This window comes from Lepisosteus oculatus, chromosome 14 (genome assembly GCF_040954835.1).
Source record: "Lepisosteus oculatus isolate fLepOcu1 chromosome 14, fLepOcu1.hap2, whole genome shotgun sequence".
Lineage (NCBI taxonomy): Eukaryota > Metazoa > Chordata > Actinopteri > Semionotiformes > Lepisosteidae > Lepisosteus > Lepisosteus oculatus.
In genome coordinates this window covers 49040430-49056510 of record NC_090709.1, presented here as the reverse complement: position 1 = coordinate 49056510, position 16081 = coordinate 49040430, and the positions used below count along the sequence as shown (strand labels likewise).

Here is a 16081-nt window from a genome sequence, read left to right as displayed (position 1 = left end):
ACTCAATGCATTATACCAGTGAGCCACAATCAGCCCTTTGTTGCTCAAAACAGATCAACAGGTGACACTTGTGAAAGAAGATTCATTTAATCTGTTCTTTCTCCTTAGCCTAATGATCACATGTCTTGAAAAAAAAAATGTTGTAGCGATTCTCTGTAGTTTCCCTCTGCACAGGAGGACGAGAGAGGCAAGAGACTGGGAGTGCAGTGAACTGGCCTCTTGTCCTTGTTTGGGACACAGGCGTGCTGGTCACTCAGAGAGGACAGGAAGGAAGAAGGTAGAGGGAGAGAGTGATGGCCAGAGAGACAGAGAAAGGAAACTGGACTCTGTTTATAGAGAGAGGAGAGGGCAAGCTGGATGATGAAGGTCAGGTGTTCAGGCTTCAGGATTGTTACAATTGATATAAATTACAGTACAATATGTTCTTAAAGCCTCTGAGTATAGTATATTTTTAATAAGCAAAAGTAAAATAAAATTAACTTTTCTCTAATTATTATTTATACACAATTTCTAATATTTCTGTGTACTATATGAAATAAAAATATTTCTGTTTGTGTTACACAATATTGTACAATACAATATTTGTGCAGAGTTGTGTGTAATCATTGTATTTCATTAGATTGTTTATCGCTACTGTACAGTATGATTAATGCAGAAAGGCACAAACAGGTATATACATTTTTACATTTCAATATTAGAATAAGATTTGACAACCACACACAGCTGCAGTAGTTTAAGGATTCACTTCAGAGTAGTGCAGTCCTCTGATTCCGGAGTATCTATCTTTGTCACCATAGTCAAGCCCATTCAAAGACCCCCTAACCCTTCCTGTCTATTTCAGCCCCTGATGGCAGTGAATTTCCCTCAGTCTGGAACAGTGTATTCATGAGCTCTGTGTTCATTGGTCAAACATGATCACGTGACAGGAGGGGGTGGGGACCTTTAAAGGGGAAACCACAGATGAATGGTAGAGAGTGTCAGACCTGCTAATCTCTCACAGAAATCACAGATGACCTGGAGAGAGACAGACCTTCTCATCTATCAGAGAGAACAGGGATAAGAGGGGTCAGTTCTTTGGAAGTTCACAGCAGAAAGGGTTGAATAAGATCTGTGGATCAATTACTGTCAAACGTATGGCTAGAGGAGCAGAACGACCTGCAAGGATTCTCTCTCTTATGTTATTTTGTGCAGTGAAATATAGAATATTTGTAACAGAAAACATGGCTGATGTATTTTTTCAGCTTCTGCAGCCCTGATGCTGTGTCACTCACTGTTCTGTCTGTGTTTCTTTACAGGGCAGGAGAAACTCAATGGTGAGTAAATCAGTCAGACTCTCTGTGCTGTGTCCTGTAGTGATTTCAGCAGGAGCTCCTCTGTAAATGATCCTGCACCAGTTTTCTAACTGAATTGTCTGTTATTATGATAAAAGGTCCACGTAGAACAACTTGTTTATTAACACTTTTCTTATAATTGACAGTTTATTTATGGAAGGAGCTATTAACTGCCAATTTGAAATTGAAAACTTAAACCAAGTTGAGTGTCATCAGACACCGGAGCTCTGATGGTCTAAATCATGTCTTATTATTTCCAGCCATCCCTGTCATCCTCACAGAACTGGCTAAGTGATCTTCTGTGTCTCTGAGATCACAGATCCACCAATACAAACACTAATGAATTATATTTGAGTGCACTGTTGTTCTGCAGTTTACTGTACTCTACTGTAATGAACTATATTGCACTGAAGTGTATCCTTCTTGTGTATTATCCGTCAGTAATACTGTTACGTCCCAGTGTGTGTGTTTTTTCTGTTATGTCCACACTGCTGACCCTTGATTGTTCTCCCTTCCCCATTGGCCCACCATCACACCACATTTTCAGTATGATGTCATCATTAATTAACTCTCAGCCAATCAGAACACATTTTATTCACTATATAACATGGAGGCTTTCAGGAAAAAGAGGCCTTTTGTTTGACTTCGGTCCCGTTTGGTTTTGGTTATCGCTTCGCTTCGCTTCTGGTTATTGCTTCGGCTTCGTTTGTTGGTTTGTTTTGCTTTGTATGTGTGTGTATTTTCATATAGCTTTGGCTTTGTTGTTTTGTTGGTTTGTTGTTAGTTTCTTTGTACTTTCGTTTGTTTGTGTGTTCATCCTTGTTTTGTCATTACCTTGCCCCAGTGGTACATGTTCAACTTGTGTTCTTTTGTACCCTGCTCCTGTTGATTACTCTTGTTTTCCCTTATTTGTATTCCTGGTTCACTTGTGTTTTTGTGTGAACTTTTGTATATAAGGTTAGTTTAGGTTGTTGGGTACACTTACACACTTAGTTGATTTTGTATTAGTACACTAGTTTAGTACGGGTGAGTGCCGTTTGTCTTGTATGGTTTTGGGTAGTCAGTGCAGGTTAGTTAGGGTGTTGAAGACGCCGAAGACCGTGTGTTTCGGGTTTTCTTTTGTAGTCAGATTAGCTTTCCCTCACTGTCCTAGCCAGCTCTATTTTGTTTTTTTGTTTTTTTCTTTGGCACCACTCTAGTTCCTTAACCTTATCACGCTTCCTAGTCCCTCACCAAAACACCCCCTGCTTTCAAAAGAATTATCCTAAATGTTACACCCCTTTTCCCCTAGACACTTGGGGTCGTTACAAATACACACAGGTGTTTGATCAGTTGTGAAGATTTAAAAAAGCAATAGAAGCTACAGAGAAATAGAGACATTCCTGTACCACAATGTAAATAAGGAGATCTTACTCAGTTTTGACTCTGTTTGGTCCCAATGCACATTTTCAAAGTTAATATTTTAATGAAAACTTTAGTTTTAGACCATTTGCATGGGTGAAGAAACTAACTGGCAGCACAAACTATAAAGTAAGAAATGCTGCTTGTATGAATATCAGTACTCTTTGCTCTCTTCTAATGTGTCAAAGACACATTTTCTTCACTCTTGTCTGAAAAGACAAAGACTGACAACAGCCCATCAGCCCCCTGTCCTGAGTGAACAGTCTGTATCTTGACACTGTGGGGGTCCTGCCTGTGTCTTGCTGTCACACACAGTGTCTGTAGTGCTGGAACAACACAGCTGCTCTGACTGCTTGTGTTCAGCCAGCTGGGCCCCTGTCTGTGTCAGACTGATACTGTCTCTGTCAGTCTTCCTGGATCAGGCCTGGTGTGGAGATGTGCTCACCATGGTGTGTGACTGGTCATCTCTCACTGTCCAGCTGATGTCCAGAGATCAGGCAGTGTGACCAGTGAGAAGGACATCTCTGTATCTCAGTCAGTGATACTGGTCACTCTTGGTACCGGACCCTTAGTCTGTGTGAGAGCAGCCCACACTTTCACTCATCTGACTGAACAGTGAACAGAATTCAGTATTAATGGATGGTTATTTAAATATGAAATATCCCTCAGTGCTGGAGACTGCAGACTGTATTTATTTCTTATCTCTCTCAGTGGTTCAAGCACCAGACTCCAGGGTGTCCTGTGATGTGTCTGTGTGTCTTATTGCATTATGCTGCTCAGTCTTATTGAGTGAGACTCCAGTCTTACAGCCACTGCTGCTCACACTCACTGACACTCTGATCCACACTGCAGTGGAGACTGGGGATCCTGAAATGAACTGACTGCAGACTGTAGTATAAACTCTGGTATAATAACAGGTAAGAAGCAATAAAGGTCTTTAATACAATAAAGACTTATTCTCTTTCTGCAGATGCTGTATGTACAATGTGTGAAACTCTGCTGACTGACAGCACTGACTGTACTGACATTTTCTTACCAGTGTGTGACTGTGATTCACAGTGTCTGTATCTCTGTGGTCCAGTGGGTGACTGGGATTAACAGTGTCCGCATCTCTGTGTTTCAAAATGGCAGTGGCTGTGCAGTGCTGCAGGTAGGTCTGTTTCCTGTTGAAGATTCAGACACAGTACTGCTATTGAGCACCAATATTAAAGAGTATTGATTCCTGGTGAGAAATGCACTGATAAAAGGTTAAGGAGAATGAGAATCAGTGTAAAGTGAGATTCCCTGCAGGTTCACATCATATTCCTTTGGAAAACCTCATCTCCTTTCACAGTGATCATGTTGTCATTCAGCCAGTAGAGTCATGTCTGTGCTGGACTGACTGAGCTATAAAATCACACAACCTAAATCAAAACCTTTTTACTATGAAAAGTTCACAGCCTGTAGCAGACTACATGTCATGGGTACAAATCATGAATCCTACACAGTGGAGCATTTTAATAAACATAGTGGAGATGACAAAATCCATTATTACAATATTTACACAACTGACGGTAAGAACACTATTTCACTGCTGACCTCGTGATCCTACATAATAAGGATATGTGTCCCCGTCACTGTACTGGAGCATTCAGGGTGAGCGCCCCCTACTGGCCCCACTAACACCTCTTCCTGCAGCAGCCTCAGCTCTCCCAAGAGTCTCCCCTCCAGGTACTGGCCAGGCCCACACTGCTGGGTCTCAGTGGGCAGCTGGTTGTGAGCAGTTTTCACGCTGGTGCTTGATCTCCTTCAGAGATATTAGACATAAAGCCAGCGAGCAGCACAGCCTGATAACCCACACACTGTCACACTATAAACTATATCTTTACATTACCTTTGCCCCGTTCACCTGTCTGGGGTATAACCTCAGTATTGTCTGTGCTGGACACAGACACTACAGCTCAGTACTGACCATCTCCTTTCTTCTGTACAGGTGAAGGCACCCCATCCCTGACCTGCGTAAGTCCACTGTGTGTAAAATCACAGCTCCTGCTGGGCTCAAGTTCTCTCCCTGTCAGTGTGCTGCGGAAGAGTGTGTGTGGAGGACAGAGCGGTATTTAAACTGGGGGGCAGAGAGCTCCCAAAAGGGCAATTCTGTTGGATTTTTCAATTCTTAGAACATGAGCAATAAAGAGGAGGTTTCACACCGGTTTCAGTGTGAATGAAGCTGAGCTCCAGATTTTTTTTTAATACTGATACTGTATGTCTGAAGTTGTCTTGTAATTTTAACGTTTAGTCTCTTGAAAGAAACCAGTTCAAGAAAGCATTACTGGTCTCCAGTGAATTTCATTACCCCTGACCCCTTACTTTTTGTACTATGAGATTTATAATGAAAACTGTTGTGACATCTTTGTTTCAATATGGAGCCCAGTGTGTGTCTGTGATTAACAGTGTCTGTGTCTCTGTGATCCAGTGTGTGACTGTGATTAACAGTGTCTGTATCTCTGTGTTCCAGTGTGTGACTGTGATTAACAGTGTCTGTATCTCTGTGTTCCAGTGTGTGACTGTGATTAACAGTGTCTGTATCTCTGTGTTCCAGTGTGTGACTGTGATTAACAGTGTCTGTATCTCTGTGTTCCAGTGTGTGACTGTGATTAACAGTGTCCGTATCTCTGTGTTCCAGTGTGTGACTGTGATTAACAGTGTCCGTATCTCTGTGTTCCAGTGTGTGTCTGTGATTAACCGTATCTGTATCTCTGTGTTCCAGTGTGTGTCTGTGATTAACAGTGTCTCTTTATCGCTGTGTTTCTGAATGGCAGTGGCTGTGCAGTGCTGCAGGTAGGTCTGTCTCTTCTTGATGGTAGAGATTCTGTTTTAAGCCCTAGTGTCTGGGGTTATTGTGTTCTTGAGTCCAGAAGGTCTCTTTAGTGTGAGATGGTCAGTATGTAAACTGTGAGAGGCAGCAGTGGGACTCTGGTACAGGGGCTCCTCTGGAGCCTGTAGGCCTCTCTCTTGTCTGGGAAATGGCTGCTTCTCTTCACATGTCAACCAGGCTGATGGGTCAGCAGGAAGAAACATTATAAAATCACCTTTTCTTCTTCTGTTTCCCTCTTTCCTCTGTCTGTGTTAATATTCCAGTTTTCAGAGCTGAACCTCTCTCTCAGCCCCTCAAAGGTCATTTCCACCTGGAGTGTTTGTGTCCTGAACATCTTGCAATATCTTGGACGGGATAGAGAGTACAGGCCTAGTTCGTGGTCTGAATTCAAGGAACCACCTGGACATCAAGTCTAAAACATCAGATTTATATATATATATTACTCAGTACACACACTAGGAAGAAATATCCACCCCCCCGAAAAAAAAAAATCTTCGAAAGTGATTTTTCAAAATGTAGCACATGTAGATACCTATTTTTCCAGGCTATGTCCAATATATTTCTACTATTTGTACTGGATAGGCTTTTTTTTACAGCCTTTATATTCTCCAGGAATAAAACAATAAGAACTGAAAAGAATCTCTTTGATCTTCACTAGATTGTGTCACGATATTAGTTCCCCCTCCTTAAGGGTGCTCCAGCCCTTTCACTCAAGACTTTATTCTGTTCACCTGTTTCCCATTCCCAGCCCACCTTAAAAGCCAGGCGCTGACGCTCATCCGGGCTCTGCATCTGATTTCCATATCGTGCCAGTCCGGGACCTGGAAGCGCCTGGTCCCGTTAAGGCTTTAACCTCCGTTCCCGTTCCCGTTCCCCGTCCGCCGGTTCCGACCCGGCCTTCGTGGTTTTAATTCCGAGTTCTGATGGATCTTCTGGTTTTGGACTAACTCGTGTGTTTTGGATATTCCCTAAGGACTACTCTCTCGGATTGTTCGCCTCGGCCACACCTCCCCCGTGCACCAGCGCACCGTGGACACGCCCCCCTGTCTTCTGCCCCGTATTCCTGCATGACGTTTCCCCACTCCGTCGGACTATGTCGTCCGCATAGGGTCCGGAAAGAACTGTTTGTTACAGATTGACCTGCAGACGAAAGAAGGGTAGTATTTATTAAGTATTGAGAGTTCATACTTAAGTATTTAGTATCAGGAGAGTATTAAGTCAGTATTCACTGGTCATGCGAATAAAGCTTCTTGAATTTAATTGATTAAAACCTCCATTCACTCTGATCATGTATGAGCCCCGCCCCTGTCTCTCAATGGATAGAGATCACTGATTGACAGCTGGTGTCTCCTGTCAGAGATGCGGACAGCTAAGCGCGAGCAGTCTGAAGTCAGTATGAGCGCCTCTGTTTCTCTCAGGGTTTTATGGATGTGTTATTTCTGGTTTAAATTGAATACTTTGGATATTTCCTCACATTTTCAAAGTGTGAAAGCTTTCTTATATTTTTTTCTGTAACAAACGGGCATTATGCAGTCTTTGAATTCTGCACTTTTTTATTTTGCATCATCAGGAAAATGGTCTTAGAGAAGATGAACGACCTGCTGAACTGAGATTTGAAATAAACTGGTTTAACAGACAGGCTGTCCAGTTTCTTACAGTATACAGGTCGTTGTGGTGAGTTTTGAAGTGTATGAAAGCGAGTGGTCGAGCTGTAGTTTCTCTTGCAGTCTGGTTGGTCCTGTGTTCATTAATAATGTCGTTTAAAAAAATAAAGTTTCATCGCTGTGAAAACTAATGTTTAATGTTTGTATTTAGAGGACATTGGGGATCACTTCCATGTGTAATACTCAGTGAAACAATGACAGAAGATGTTGTTTCTCTGGAAGGGAAGAGAAGTCATTAGTAATTGACTTGTGTTTCTCTCTCAGTGTGTTTGGGGACAAAGACATTTCACAGTCTAATGGAGTTGAATTGGACTGTAATCGGCAGAAGCCTGTTGTGATGTTTGCTGTTTTATTCCCCAGCTGCTGTGACTCTGGACCCTGATACAGCTCACTGTGGGCTCAGCCTGTCTGAGGATGGGAAGAGAGTGAAACTGGGACAGAGGAAGAGTCTCTCTGACAATCCTCACAGATTTGATTACATTAAATGTGTCGTGAGCAGGGAGGCCTTCACCTCAGGGAGACACTACTGGGAGGTGGAGGTGAATGAGTGGTGGAGAACAGGAGTGACCAGAGAGTCTGCAGAGAGGAAAGGAGATTTCAGCTTCTCTCCCCAGCAGGGTTACTGGTGTCTGGAGTCTTACCCTGGTTTCTGTGCTCTCACTGACCCTGAGACTGATCTCCCCAGCCGTCTGTGGCCCAGGAAGCTGGGGGTGTGTGTGGATATTGAGGAGAGGAAGGTCTCCTTTTACACAGTGGAGTCCAGAGCTCATCTCTACACTTTCACTGACATGGTCTTAACTCAGGGGGAGAAGATCTATCCTGACTTCTGGACTGTTGATTCAGTTAAGGACCTTGAGCTGCTGCCTGCTGTCAGTGTGGAGATTAACCCCATCACTGACTTATGAACACAGGCTGACTCTCTTCCAGCTCTCTGTCCTCTGAGATGATGTCATAAATATAATAGTAATTTTAGAAATGATGATGTTGTGTCGTGTTTATACTAAATAAAAAAAAATAAACAGGGAAAAATAACATGTACCAGAGAGGGCGAGATAACTCGCTACCAGCCTGCTGTACTCCTGACTTGTAAATATCTCTGGAAACCCTCCCATGTTTTTTTTTTCTAATTTTAAGAAAATAAACTTTTAAAAATGAAATCCTGTATGAGTCTCTCCTGCGCATACCGGAGGTTGTGAAGCTGCCAGAACGGGAAGGGACCCACTGATGTCACCACAGCCAGGAGGAATAGGGACTGTGATGCAGACAGGAAGTGGCTCAGGGTGTTTATGGGAGTTGTAGTTTGTAGCCAGCACTGTGTCTGTGAGCAGCTACAGCCAGTCTAATCCTTAGACAGGGTCACATCAGCATATTCTGTATTGTGTATTTTATTTCTTATTGGGTTTATTTTTCCTATGGTGGTTTTGTTAGTGTGAGAGCAGTTTTTTTATCTCTGTCTCAGGGGGAAGTACGGTGTGGACGCGCTGTGTCTGTTACTCTTTTCTTTTTTCTTTATTTCAGTTCCCAATCAAGTGTGATAATCAGCCAGTGAAAGCTCTGTTTTTCTTCATATGAAAGCCCAAAACCCTAAACCCAGCCCAGGGTTTTACATCTGTTTGGTGGCTGCGGCTTGCTAGGTCTTCATTGACAGAAACGTGGACTTGTAAAAAGCAATGAAGAAGTATGAAGAAATGTCGACCCACATCCAGTTCTTTCTGAAAAGAAGTCTGTATATCAGCTTCAAGAACATGGCCGGGCTGCTTGCTACACACTCCCACCACCCTCTGTGTAAGGATGTGCTCCTGTTCTCAGTTTTAGATGCACTTCCAGCTAGTTTCCACTCTTGTGCTCCAGATGAAAGCCCTGAATCTAAAGGCTGTGGATGAAGTCACGAGGAAGACTCCCTGTCAGAGGCACTAGGATGAACCCAGTAATGGCTGGACAGTGACACCGAGGAGGTGGAAATTTCATCTGCGTGACAGGTGAGGTTGTCATCAGTAGGTGAGAATGAGACAGGGCCAGTCCTGGGGAGAGATCTGGGGGTCCTGGCAGCCTCTAAACGGGGATTGTCGGGTCTCTGCACAAGCAGGTAGCTGAACTGTAACTTCAGCTTGAGGCAGTGACTCGCGTGCTAATGTGTTGAAGTCCTGTCGCAGGACAGGGGAGGGTGAGTGTGAGCTTGGGTTCGATGCAGAGAGAAGGTGCTGGCGTCTCTTCTCAGGCAGGACTGCCCAGCATTTATTAAATATTTCAAACAGATTCTCAAGCAGTAATAATTATTAAAACACAGAATAAGCAGGATGTGATACAGACAGAGCAGTGCCACCATGACATCACAAAGTCCTGATATGATTTCATGTGCTTCCAATATTACATCACATTTTCCAGAATTGACATCATACAATCCCCAAATGTCTTCACAGCCCTTGTAACTTACTGCGGGGATGTTATGTTTATGAGTAGGAGCCATGCAGCTGCACCCAAAGGAGAGAGCGATGAGTGGTCCTGACTCAGGAAGAGAGAGAGGAAAGATGTCTCAAATGCAGATGTAGAGTGAAAACAATGACTTTCTCAAAAAGGGCCCCCTGTTCCCTTAGCCAGACAGAACGTTCAGCTCCTCTTCAGCTCCAGTGAGGAGCTGGTCAGGGCTGCTTCCATCCCTGGCACCCAGGGCCAGCCTGACAGCAGGGGAGGAGAAGATACTGCGGCCATTCAGAGGCAAGACAGGGCGATAAACATCAGCCAAGTGCAGGACTGTAGTGAACTGGTCAATCTGGAGAGAGAGAGGGGTTAATACAGACACACTGACTGGACATTCCAGGACATTAACACTGCACTGAGAGAGAGGGGTTCATACAGACACACTGACTGGACACTCCAGTACATGAACACTGCACTGAGAGAGAGAGGGGTTCATACAGACACACTGACTGGACACTCCAGTACATGAACACTGCACTGAGAGAGAGAGGGGGGTTCAGACAGACACACTGACTGGACACTCCAATACATTAACACTGCACTGAAAGAGAGGGGTTCATACAGACACACTGACTGGACACTCCAGTACATTAACACTGCACTGAGAGAGAGAGGTTAATACAGACACACTGACTGGACACTAACAGCTCAATACAAACATGTTTAAGACAAACACACACGTCCGCCTGTCTCTCACCAGATCTCTGCTGACCCTCACAGGCTCCTGGAACACGGTCCATACCACAGCCTCATTACAGTCAGGGGTGGTCAAGGACCCCCTGTAGCGAAAGAACTTGGAGTGGTCCACCCCCCTCAGCAGCTCGTCCAGGGAGAGGGATAGAGCCAGAGTCTTAGTGGAGCCTATGGGGGAACGAGAGAGAGATGCATCCTTAACCGAGAGCGCTCGCTGATGGACCCTCACTGGCTGGACACTCCTCTCCTGTCACCTCACCTGTCCCAGCGACCTCCTTCAGGAGTGACGTCAGTGTCTTCCAGCCCTCAGGAGTGCCACCTGCCTCTGTCGCCTAGCAACCCAAAGAGAGGCTGTCTGTGTCCCAGTCTGTGGTCTTCATCTCCACATGTCTGAGATCAGCTGGTCTCTGGACTGGACAGCGCCACTGGACACACACAGTGACCCCAGGGGACCGCAGGAGCTGAGAGCCTGCACACTCATCTTCCTGCAGGAACACTGCCCTCTGCTGGACACTGGGGCTCAACCAGACAGCTTTGCTGGCGCGACAGATGAACCCCATGTCATTTCAGACGTTCACTATCACATATCACTTCTCTGTTATCATGCCTGTCCTCTCTCTGTCCTCTCTCACTTTGTTCTGTCTTTCTGTGTCTCTCAGTGTTCTCCTTCTTTCTGTGTCCTGTCTCTCTCTCTGTGTGTCATTTCTCTCTCTGTGTATTCTCTCTCTCTGTGTGTCCTGTCTCTCTGTGTGTGTGTCCTGTCTCTCTCTCTCTGTGTCCTGTCTCTCTCTCAGTGTCCTGTCTCTCTCTCTCTCTCTCAGTACTGACCTCTATGAAGAAGCCCAGGACAGCAATGCCCTCAGGATCAGCCAGAGCTGCAGGCAAACTCTTCCCCTTCTTCACATGGACGATGTGCAGCTGATAACACAACAGTAACACAACACAGCAGTTACACAACACTGTGACACAGCATTGAAAACACTGTCACACAGCCCTGGAAACAGTGACACAAGCCTGGAAACAGTAACACAGCCCTGGACACAGTCGCACAACCCTGGACACAGTCACACAGCCCTGGACACAGTCACACAGCCCCGCACTGTCCCCTCACCTCCATGGGGAAGCGCTGTCCGTCCAGCAGGTGCTCGGAGCCGGGGAAGTCTGCGGAGTTTCCCCAGTGGAAGTGGAACTGGACAGCGGAGTACCAGCCAGAGAGCCCCCCGCCACTGACCCCTGCCCCTGGCCTTAGGGTCACCTGCACTGAGACACACAGCCAGAGAGAGCCAGGGTGTCTCCCATCACTGCTCCCGTCACTGTGCCAGTCACACACTGCTCCCATTACTGTCCCAGTCACTGTCCCAGTCACACACTGCTCCCGTCACCCAGTCACACCCTGCTCCTGCCACTGTCCCAGTCACTTACTGCTCCTGCCACTGTCCCAATCACTCACTGATCCCGTCACTGTCCCAGTAACACACTGCTCCTCTAACTGTCCCAGTCACACACTGCTCCCAACACTGAAACCGTCACTCACTACTTCTGTCACTGTCCCAATCACTCACTGATCCCGTCACTATCCCAGTCACACACTGCTCCTGTCACTGTCCCAGTAACACACTGCTCCCATCACTGTCCCAGTCACACACTGCTCCTGTCACTGTCCCAGTCACACCCTGCTCCTGTCATTGTCCTAATCACACACTGATCCTCTAACTGTCCCAGTCACTCACTGCTCCCGTCACTGTCCCAGTCACTCACTACTCCTGTCAATGTCCCAGTCACACACTGCTCCCATCACTGTCCCAGTCACACTGCTCTCGTCACTGTCCCAGTCACACACTGCTCCCGTCACTGTCCCAGTCACTCACTGCTCCCGTCACTGTCCCAGTCTCTCACTGCTCCCGTCACTGTCCCAGTCACTGTCCCAGTGACTCAGTGCTCCCGTCACTGTCCCAGTCACACACTGCTCCTGTCACTGTCCCAGTCACACATTGCTCCCATCACTCTCCCATCACTCACTGCTTATGTCACTGTCCTAGTCACACACTGTCTCGGTCAGTCTCTGTCTCAGTCAGTCTCTGTCTCAGTCAGTCTCTGTCTCGGTCAGTCTCTTACTGTCTCAGCCAGTCTCTGTCTCAGTCAGTCTTTGTCCCAGTCACACATTGTTTCGGTCAGTCTCTAACTGTCTCGGTCAGTCACTGTCTCAGTCAGTCAGTCTCTGTTTCAGGCAGTCACTGTCGTAGTCAGTCTCTGTCTAAGTCAGTCTCTGTCTCAGCCAGTCTCTGTCTCAGTCACACACTGTCTCAGTCAGTCTCTGTCTCGGTCAGTATCTTACTGTCTCGGTCAGTCTCTGTCTCAGTCACACACTGTCTCAGTCACACACTGTCTCAGTCAGTCTCTGTCTCAGCCAGTCTCTGTCTCAGTCACACACTGTCTCAGTCAGTCTCTGTCTCGGTCAGTCTCTCGCTGTCTCAGCCAGTCTCTGTCTCAGTCAGTCTCTGTCTCGGTCAGTCTCTTACTTTCTCGGTCAGTCTCTGTCTCAGTCAGTCTCTGTCCCAGTCACACACTGTCTCGGTCAGTCACTGTCTCAGTCAGTCAGTCTCTGTCTCAGTCAGTCTCTGTCCCAGTCACACACTGTCTCGGTCAGTCTCTCGGTCAGTGTCTCGGTCAGTCAAGGTCTCGCTCAGTCACTGTCTCAGTCAGTCTCTGTCTCAGTCAGTCTCTGTCTCGGACAGTCTCTGTCTCGGTCAGTCTCTGTCTTGGTCAGTCTCTCACTGTGTCGGTCAGTCACTGTCTCAGTCAGTCAGTCTCTGTCTCGGTCAGTTACTCTTCCGGTCAGTTACTGTTTCGGTCAGTCTCTGTCTCGGTCAGTCTCTCACTGTCTCAGTCAGTCACTGTTTCGGTCAGTCTCTGTCTCGGTCAGTCTCTCACTGTCTCAGTCGGTCTCTGTCTTGGTCAGTCTCTCACTGTCTCTGTCAGTCACTGTCTCAGTCAGTCAGTCCCTGTCTCAGTCAGTCAGTGTCTCGGTCAGTCACTGTCTCAGTCAGTCCACATCTGTCTCAGTCAGTCAGTGTCTCGGTCAGTCTCTCACTGTCTCGATCAGTCTCTCGCTGTCTCAGTCAGTCAATGTGTGTGTCAGTGTTACCTGTGTGTCCGTTGTTGGCCAGCTCTCTCATGATGTTCTTCTCTCTGTACCCAGTGAAGGTCAGCTCAGTCAGATTGGGGTCAGTGGTCACTCCGGAGGTCCTGATGTCCACAGGAGACTGACGTTGCCCATTGCAGTGACCAAAAGGCCTGGATACCCAGGCAGAAGGGCCTGTAACAGAGACACAGTGCCTGTGTACACTGATCGGTTGTGTAGACAAGAGACTGGACCTCAGTCAGGCCATTCCTTAACCAATCATCATTCAGGGTCATTAATCAGAGCATTCCTTAATCAATCACTGATCAGGATTTTATTGATTAGATGATTCACTCCGGTGTCTTACCACACTGCCCGCGATGGTAGCACCAGTCACACTGATGAGACTCTGAAAGACAGAGTGTTACAAGAGGCAAATTCTCAGGACAACTGGTTTCCTGCTTTCTTACGACACTCAGAATTACACCTCCCATCCTGTTACTGAGGTTTGTAGTGATCGCCTCTCTCACTGTGTCTCCTGTCCTGTTGTGTGTGTTTATCACTGAGGGATTCTCTGTGATCTCCTCTCTCTCACTGTGTCTCCTGTTCTGTTGTACTATATGTGTTTATTACTGAGGGATTCTCTGTGATCTCCTCTCTCTCACTGTGTCTCCTGTCCTGTTGTGTGTGTTTATCACTGAGAGATTCTCTGTGATCTCCTCTCTTATTGTGTCTCCTGTCCTGTTGTGTGTGTTTATCACTGAGGGATTCTCAGTGATCTCCTCTCTCTCACCGTGTCTCCTGTCCTGTTGTGTATTACTGAGAGATTCTCTGTGATCTCTCTGTCTTCAGGTATTCTTACTCCAGTCTGCAGGTGCTCTGTTGAGAGTGTGGTATCACCTGTGGGATCACAGTGTGGTTTGGCAGCAGCTCGATGTCTGACTGGAATGTGTCACAAGGTTGATCAGTTTGGCCCAGTCCATTACCCTCTGGTAAGCATTATAGGAGCACAAAAACACAGATCTCCAGACTCAGAGACAGCTTCTTCCCTCATGATGTCAGCTTGTCTAATTCTACAGTGACTCTACAACTGCACACTGCTTCTGCTGCCTTTTATCTGTGTGTTATTCAGCTTCGTTGTTGCTGCTGCTGTTGTTGTGTGTTGAAGGTGATGTTTCCTCAATGTCTTTGTATTGGAGCCTACATGCAAATAAGCATCTCATTGCGCTTGCCCCTGTGGCAAATAAATTAAACTGAAACTGCTCTGAGATTGTGTCTAATTAGATTGCTGATTGAATACTCAATAGAAATGTATATCACTCTGAACCACAGCAGAGCTTCATTTCCAGCTCAGGATCTAAGGAGCAGGAGGAGTGAGAATAATACTCACTGGCTCTCACTGAGGACAGCAGCCCCAGACACAGCAGGAGGAGAAACACATCCATCTGTTAGAGAAAACCAGACAGAGATGAGTCTGTATCCCTGAGCACACCTGCGTCTTTAACACACAGCTGGTCACTGAACACAGACGAACCCCAGTCCAATCAGGGCAATACAGCAACCTACACAGCCACACACAGCACTGAGACTTTCTGTCAAGTACTGTAGTAAGATATACTTTGTTATTGTGTGGTGAAAGCACAGTACAGTGCAGTAAAACCCAGTGAGATTGTAAAAGAGTTGATTACAGGTAAAGTCCAGTGAGATTGTGGTAAAACAGTCCATTACAGGTAAAGTTCAGTGAGATTGTGGTAAAAACATAGTACAGTGCAATACACCCCAGTATGTTTGTGGTAAAACACAGAACAGTGGAGTACATCCCAGTGAGATCGAGGTAAAAACACAGTACAGTGTAGTAAAGCCCAGTGAGATCAAGGTAAAAATACACTACAGTGCAGTAAAGCCCTGTGAGATTGTGGTAAAAATACAGTACAGTGCAGACAAGCCCAGTGAGATTGTTGTAAAAACACAGTACAGTGCAGTAAAGCCCAGTGAAATCAGGGTAGAAACACAGTACAGTGCAGTACAGCCCAGTGAGATTGTGGTAAAAGCACAGTAGAGTGCAGTAAAGCCCAGTGAGAGTGTGGTAGATGAGACAGCAGATCAAAGGAGACACACTTACTCTGGGAGTCACTGTGGTGTCGATGTGCCCACTCACTCAGCTCTCGGTGTGAGCCCATCTGTGGGCTGTGCTGCTCTTAAACCCTGCAGACAGCCAATCACACACAGAGCTGTTCAGCCCCTCTCGCCCGCTTGATTTTACATAACTGATCTGAAAGTGCCGCCCAGCTTCAGTAGCATGGCTGGGCAGCTTGTTCCACACTCCCACCAGAAGATCCTCCTGTCCCAAGGTTTGTCAGGGATCGGTCTCCTGTCTTTTCTGATTCCATCTCTGCAGCTGTGTGTTGTTCTCATCTTGATGAGCTGCTGCACTGGCGCTTGTGTGATTCGACCCTCATAAGCGCTCCCAGACTTTCCAGATAACTCAGGCGCACCTGATAGCTCTGCAGATTCCCCGAATCTGATTTCCAATCACCCT

General features: G+C 46.3%; 1 protein-coding gene across 2 annotated transcripts; it reads right to left on the bottom strand.

The window, feature by feature from the left end:
• Positions 1-9458: 9458 nt before the first annotated feature.
• On the bottom strand, positions 9459-15724 carry LOC138243207 (carbonic anhydrase 4-like). Of its 2 annotated transcripts, XM_069198727.1 has the most exons (9): positions 15665-15724; positions 14933-14987; positions 13910-13951; positions 13567-13737; positions 11533-11681; positions 11250-11339; positions 10681-10753; positions 10426-10589; positions 9459-10020 (listed from the first exon to the last, which is right to left on the bottom strand). In XM_069198727.1, exons 2-9 carry the CDS (start codon positions 14985-14987, stop codon positions 9841-9843), a joined length of 924 nt encoding a protein of 307 aa, XP_069054828.1. In that variant the 5' UTR covers positions 15665-15724; the 3' UTR covers positions 9459-9840. The 2 variants fall into 2 exon arrangements, with proteins under 2 accessions (XP_069054828.1, XP_069054829.1); XM_069198728.1 differs by lacking the exon at positions 13910-13951.
• Positions 15725-16081: the final 357 nt, after the last annotated feature.

Coding starts and splice junctions, on each gene's coding strand:
- LOC138243207 (XM_069198727.1), bottom strand. CDS start 14,987: ATGGATGTGTTTCTCCTCCTGCTGTGTCTGGGGCTGCTGTCCTCAGTG. Junction 13,952..14,932: donor GCTGTCCTCAGTGAGAGCCA/GTGAGTATTATT, acceptor TCTGTCTTTCAG/AGTCTCATCAGTGTGACTGG. Junction 10,021..10,425: donor TGAGGGTCAGCAGAGATCTG/GTGAGAGACAGG, acceptor CTCTCTCTCCAG/ATTGACCAGTTCACTACAGT.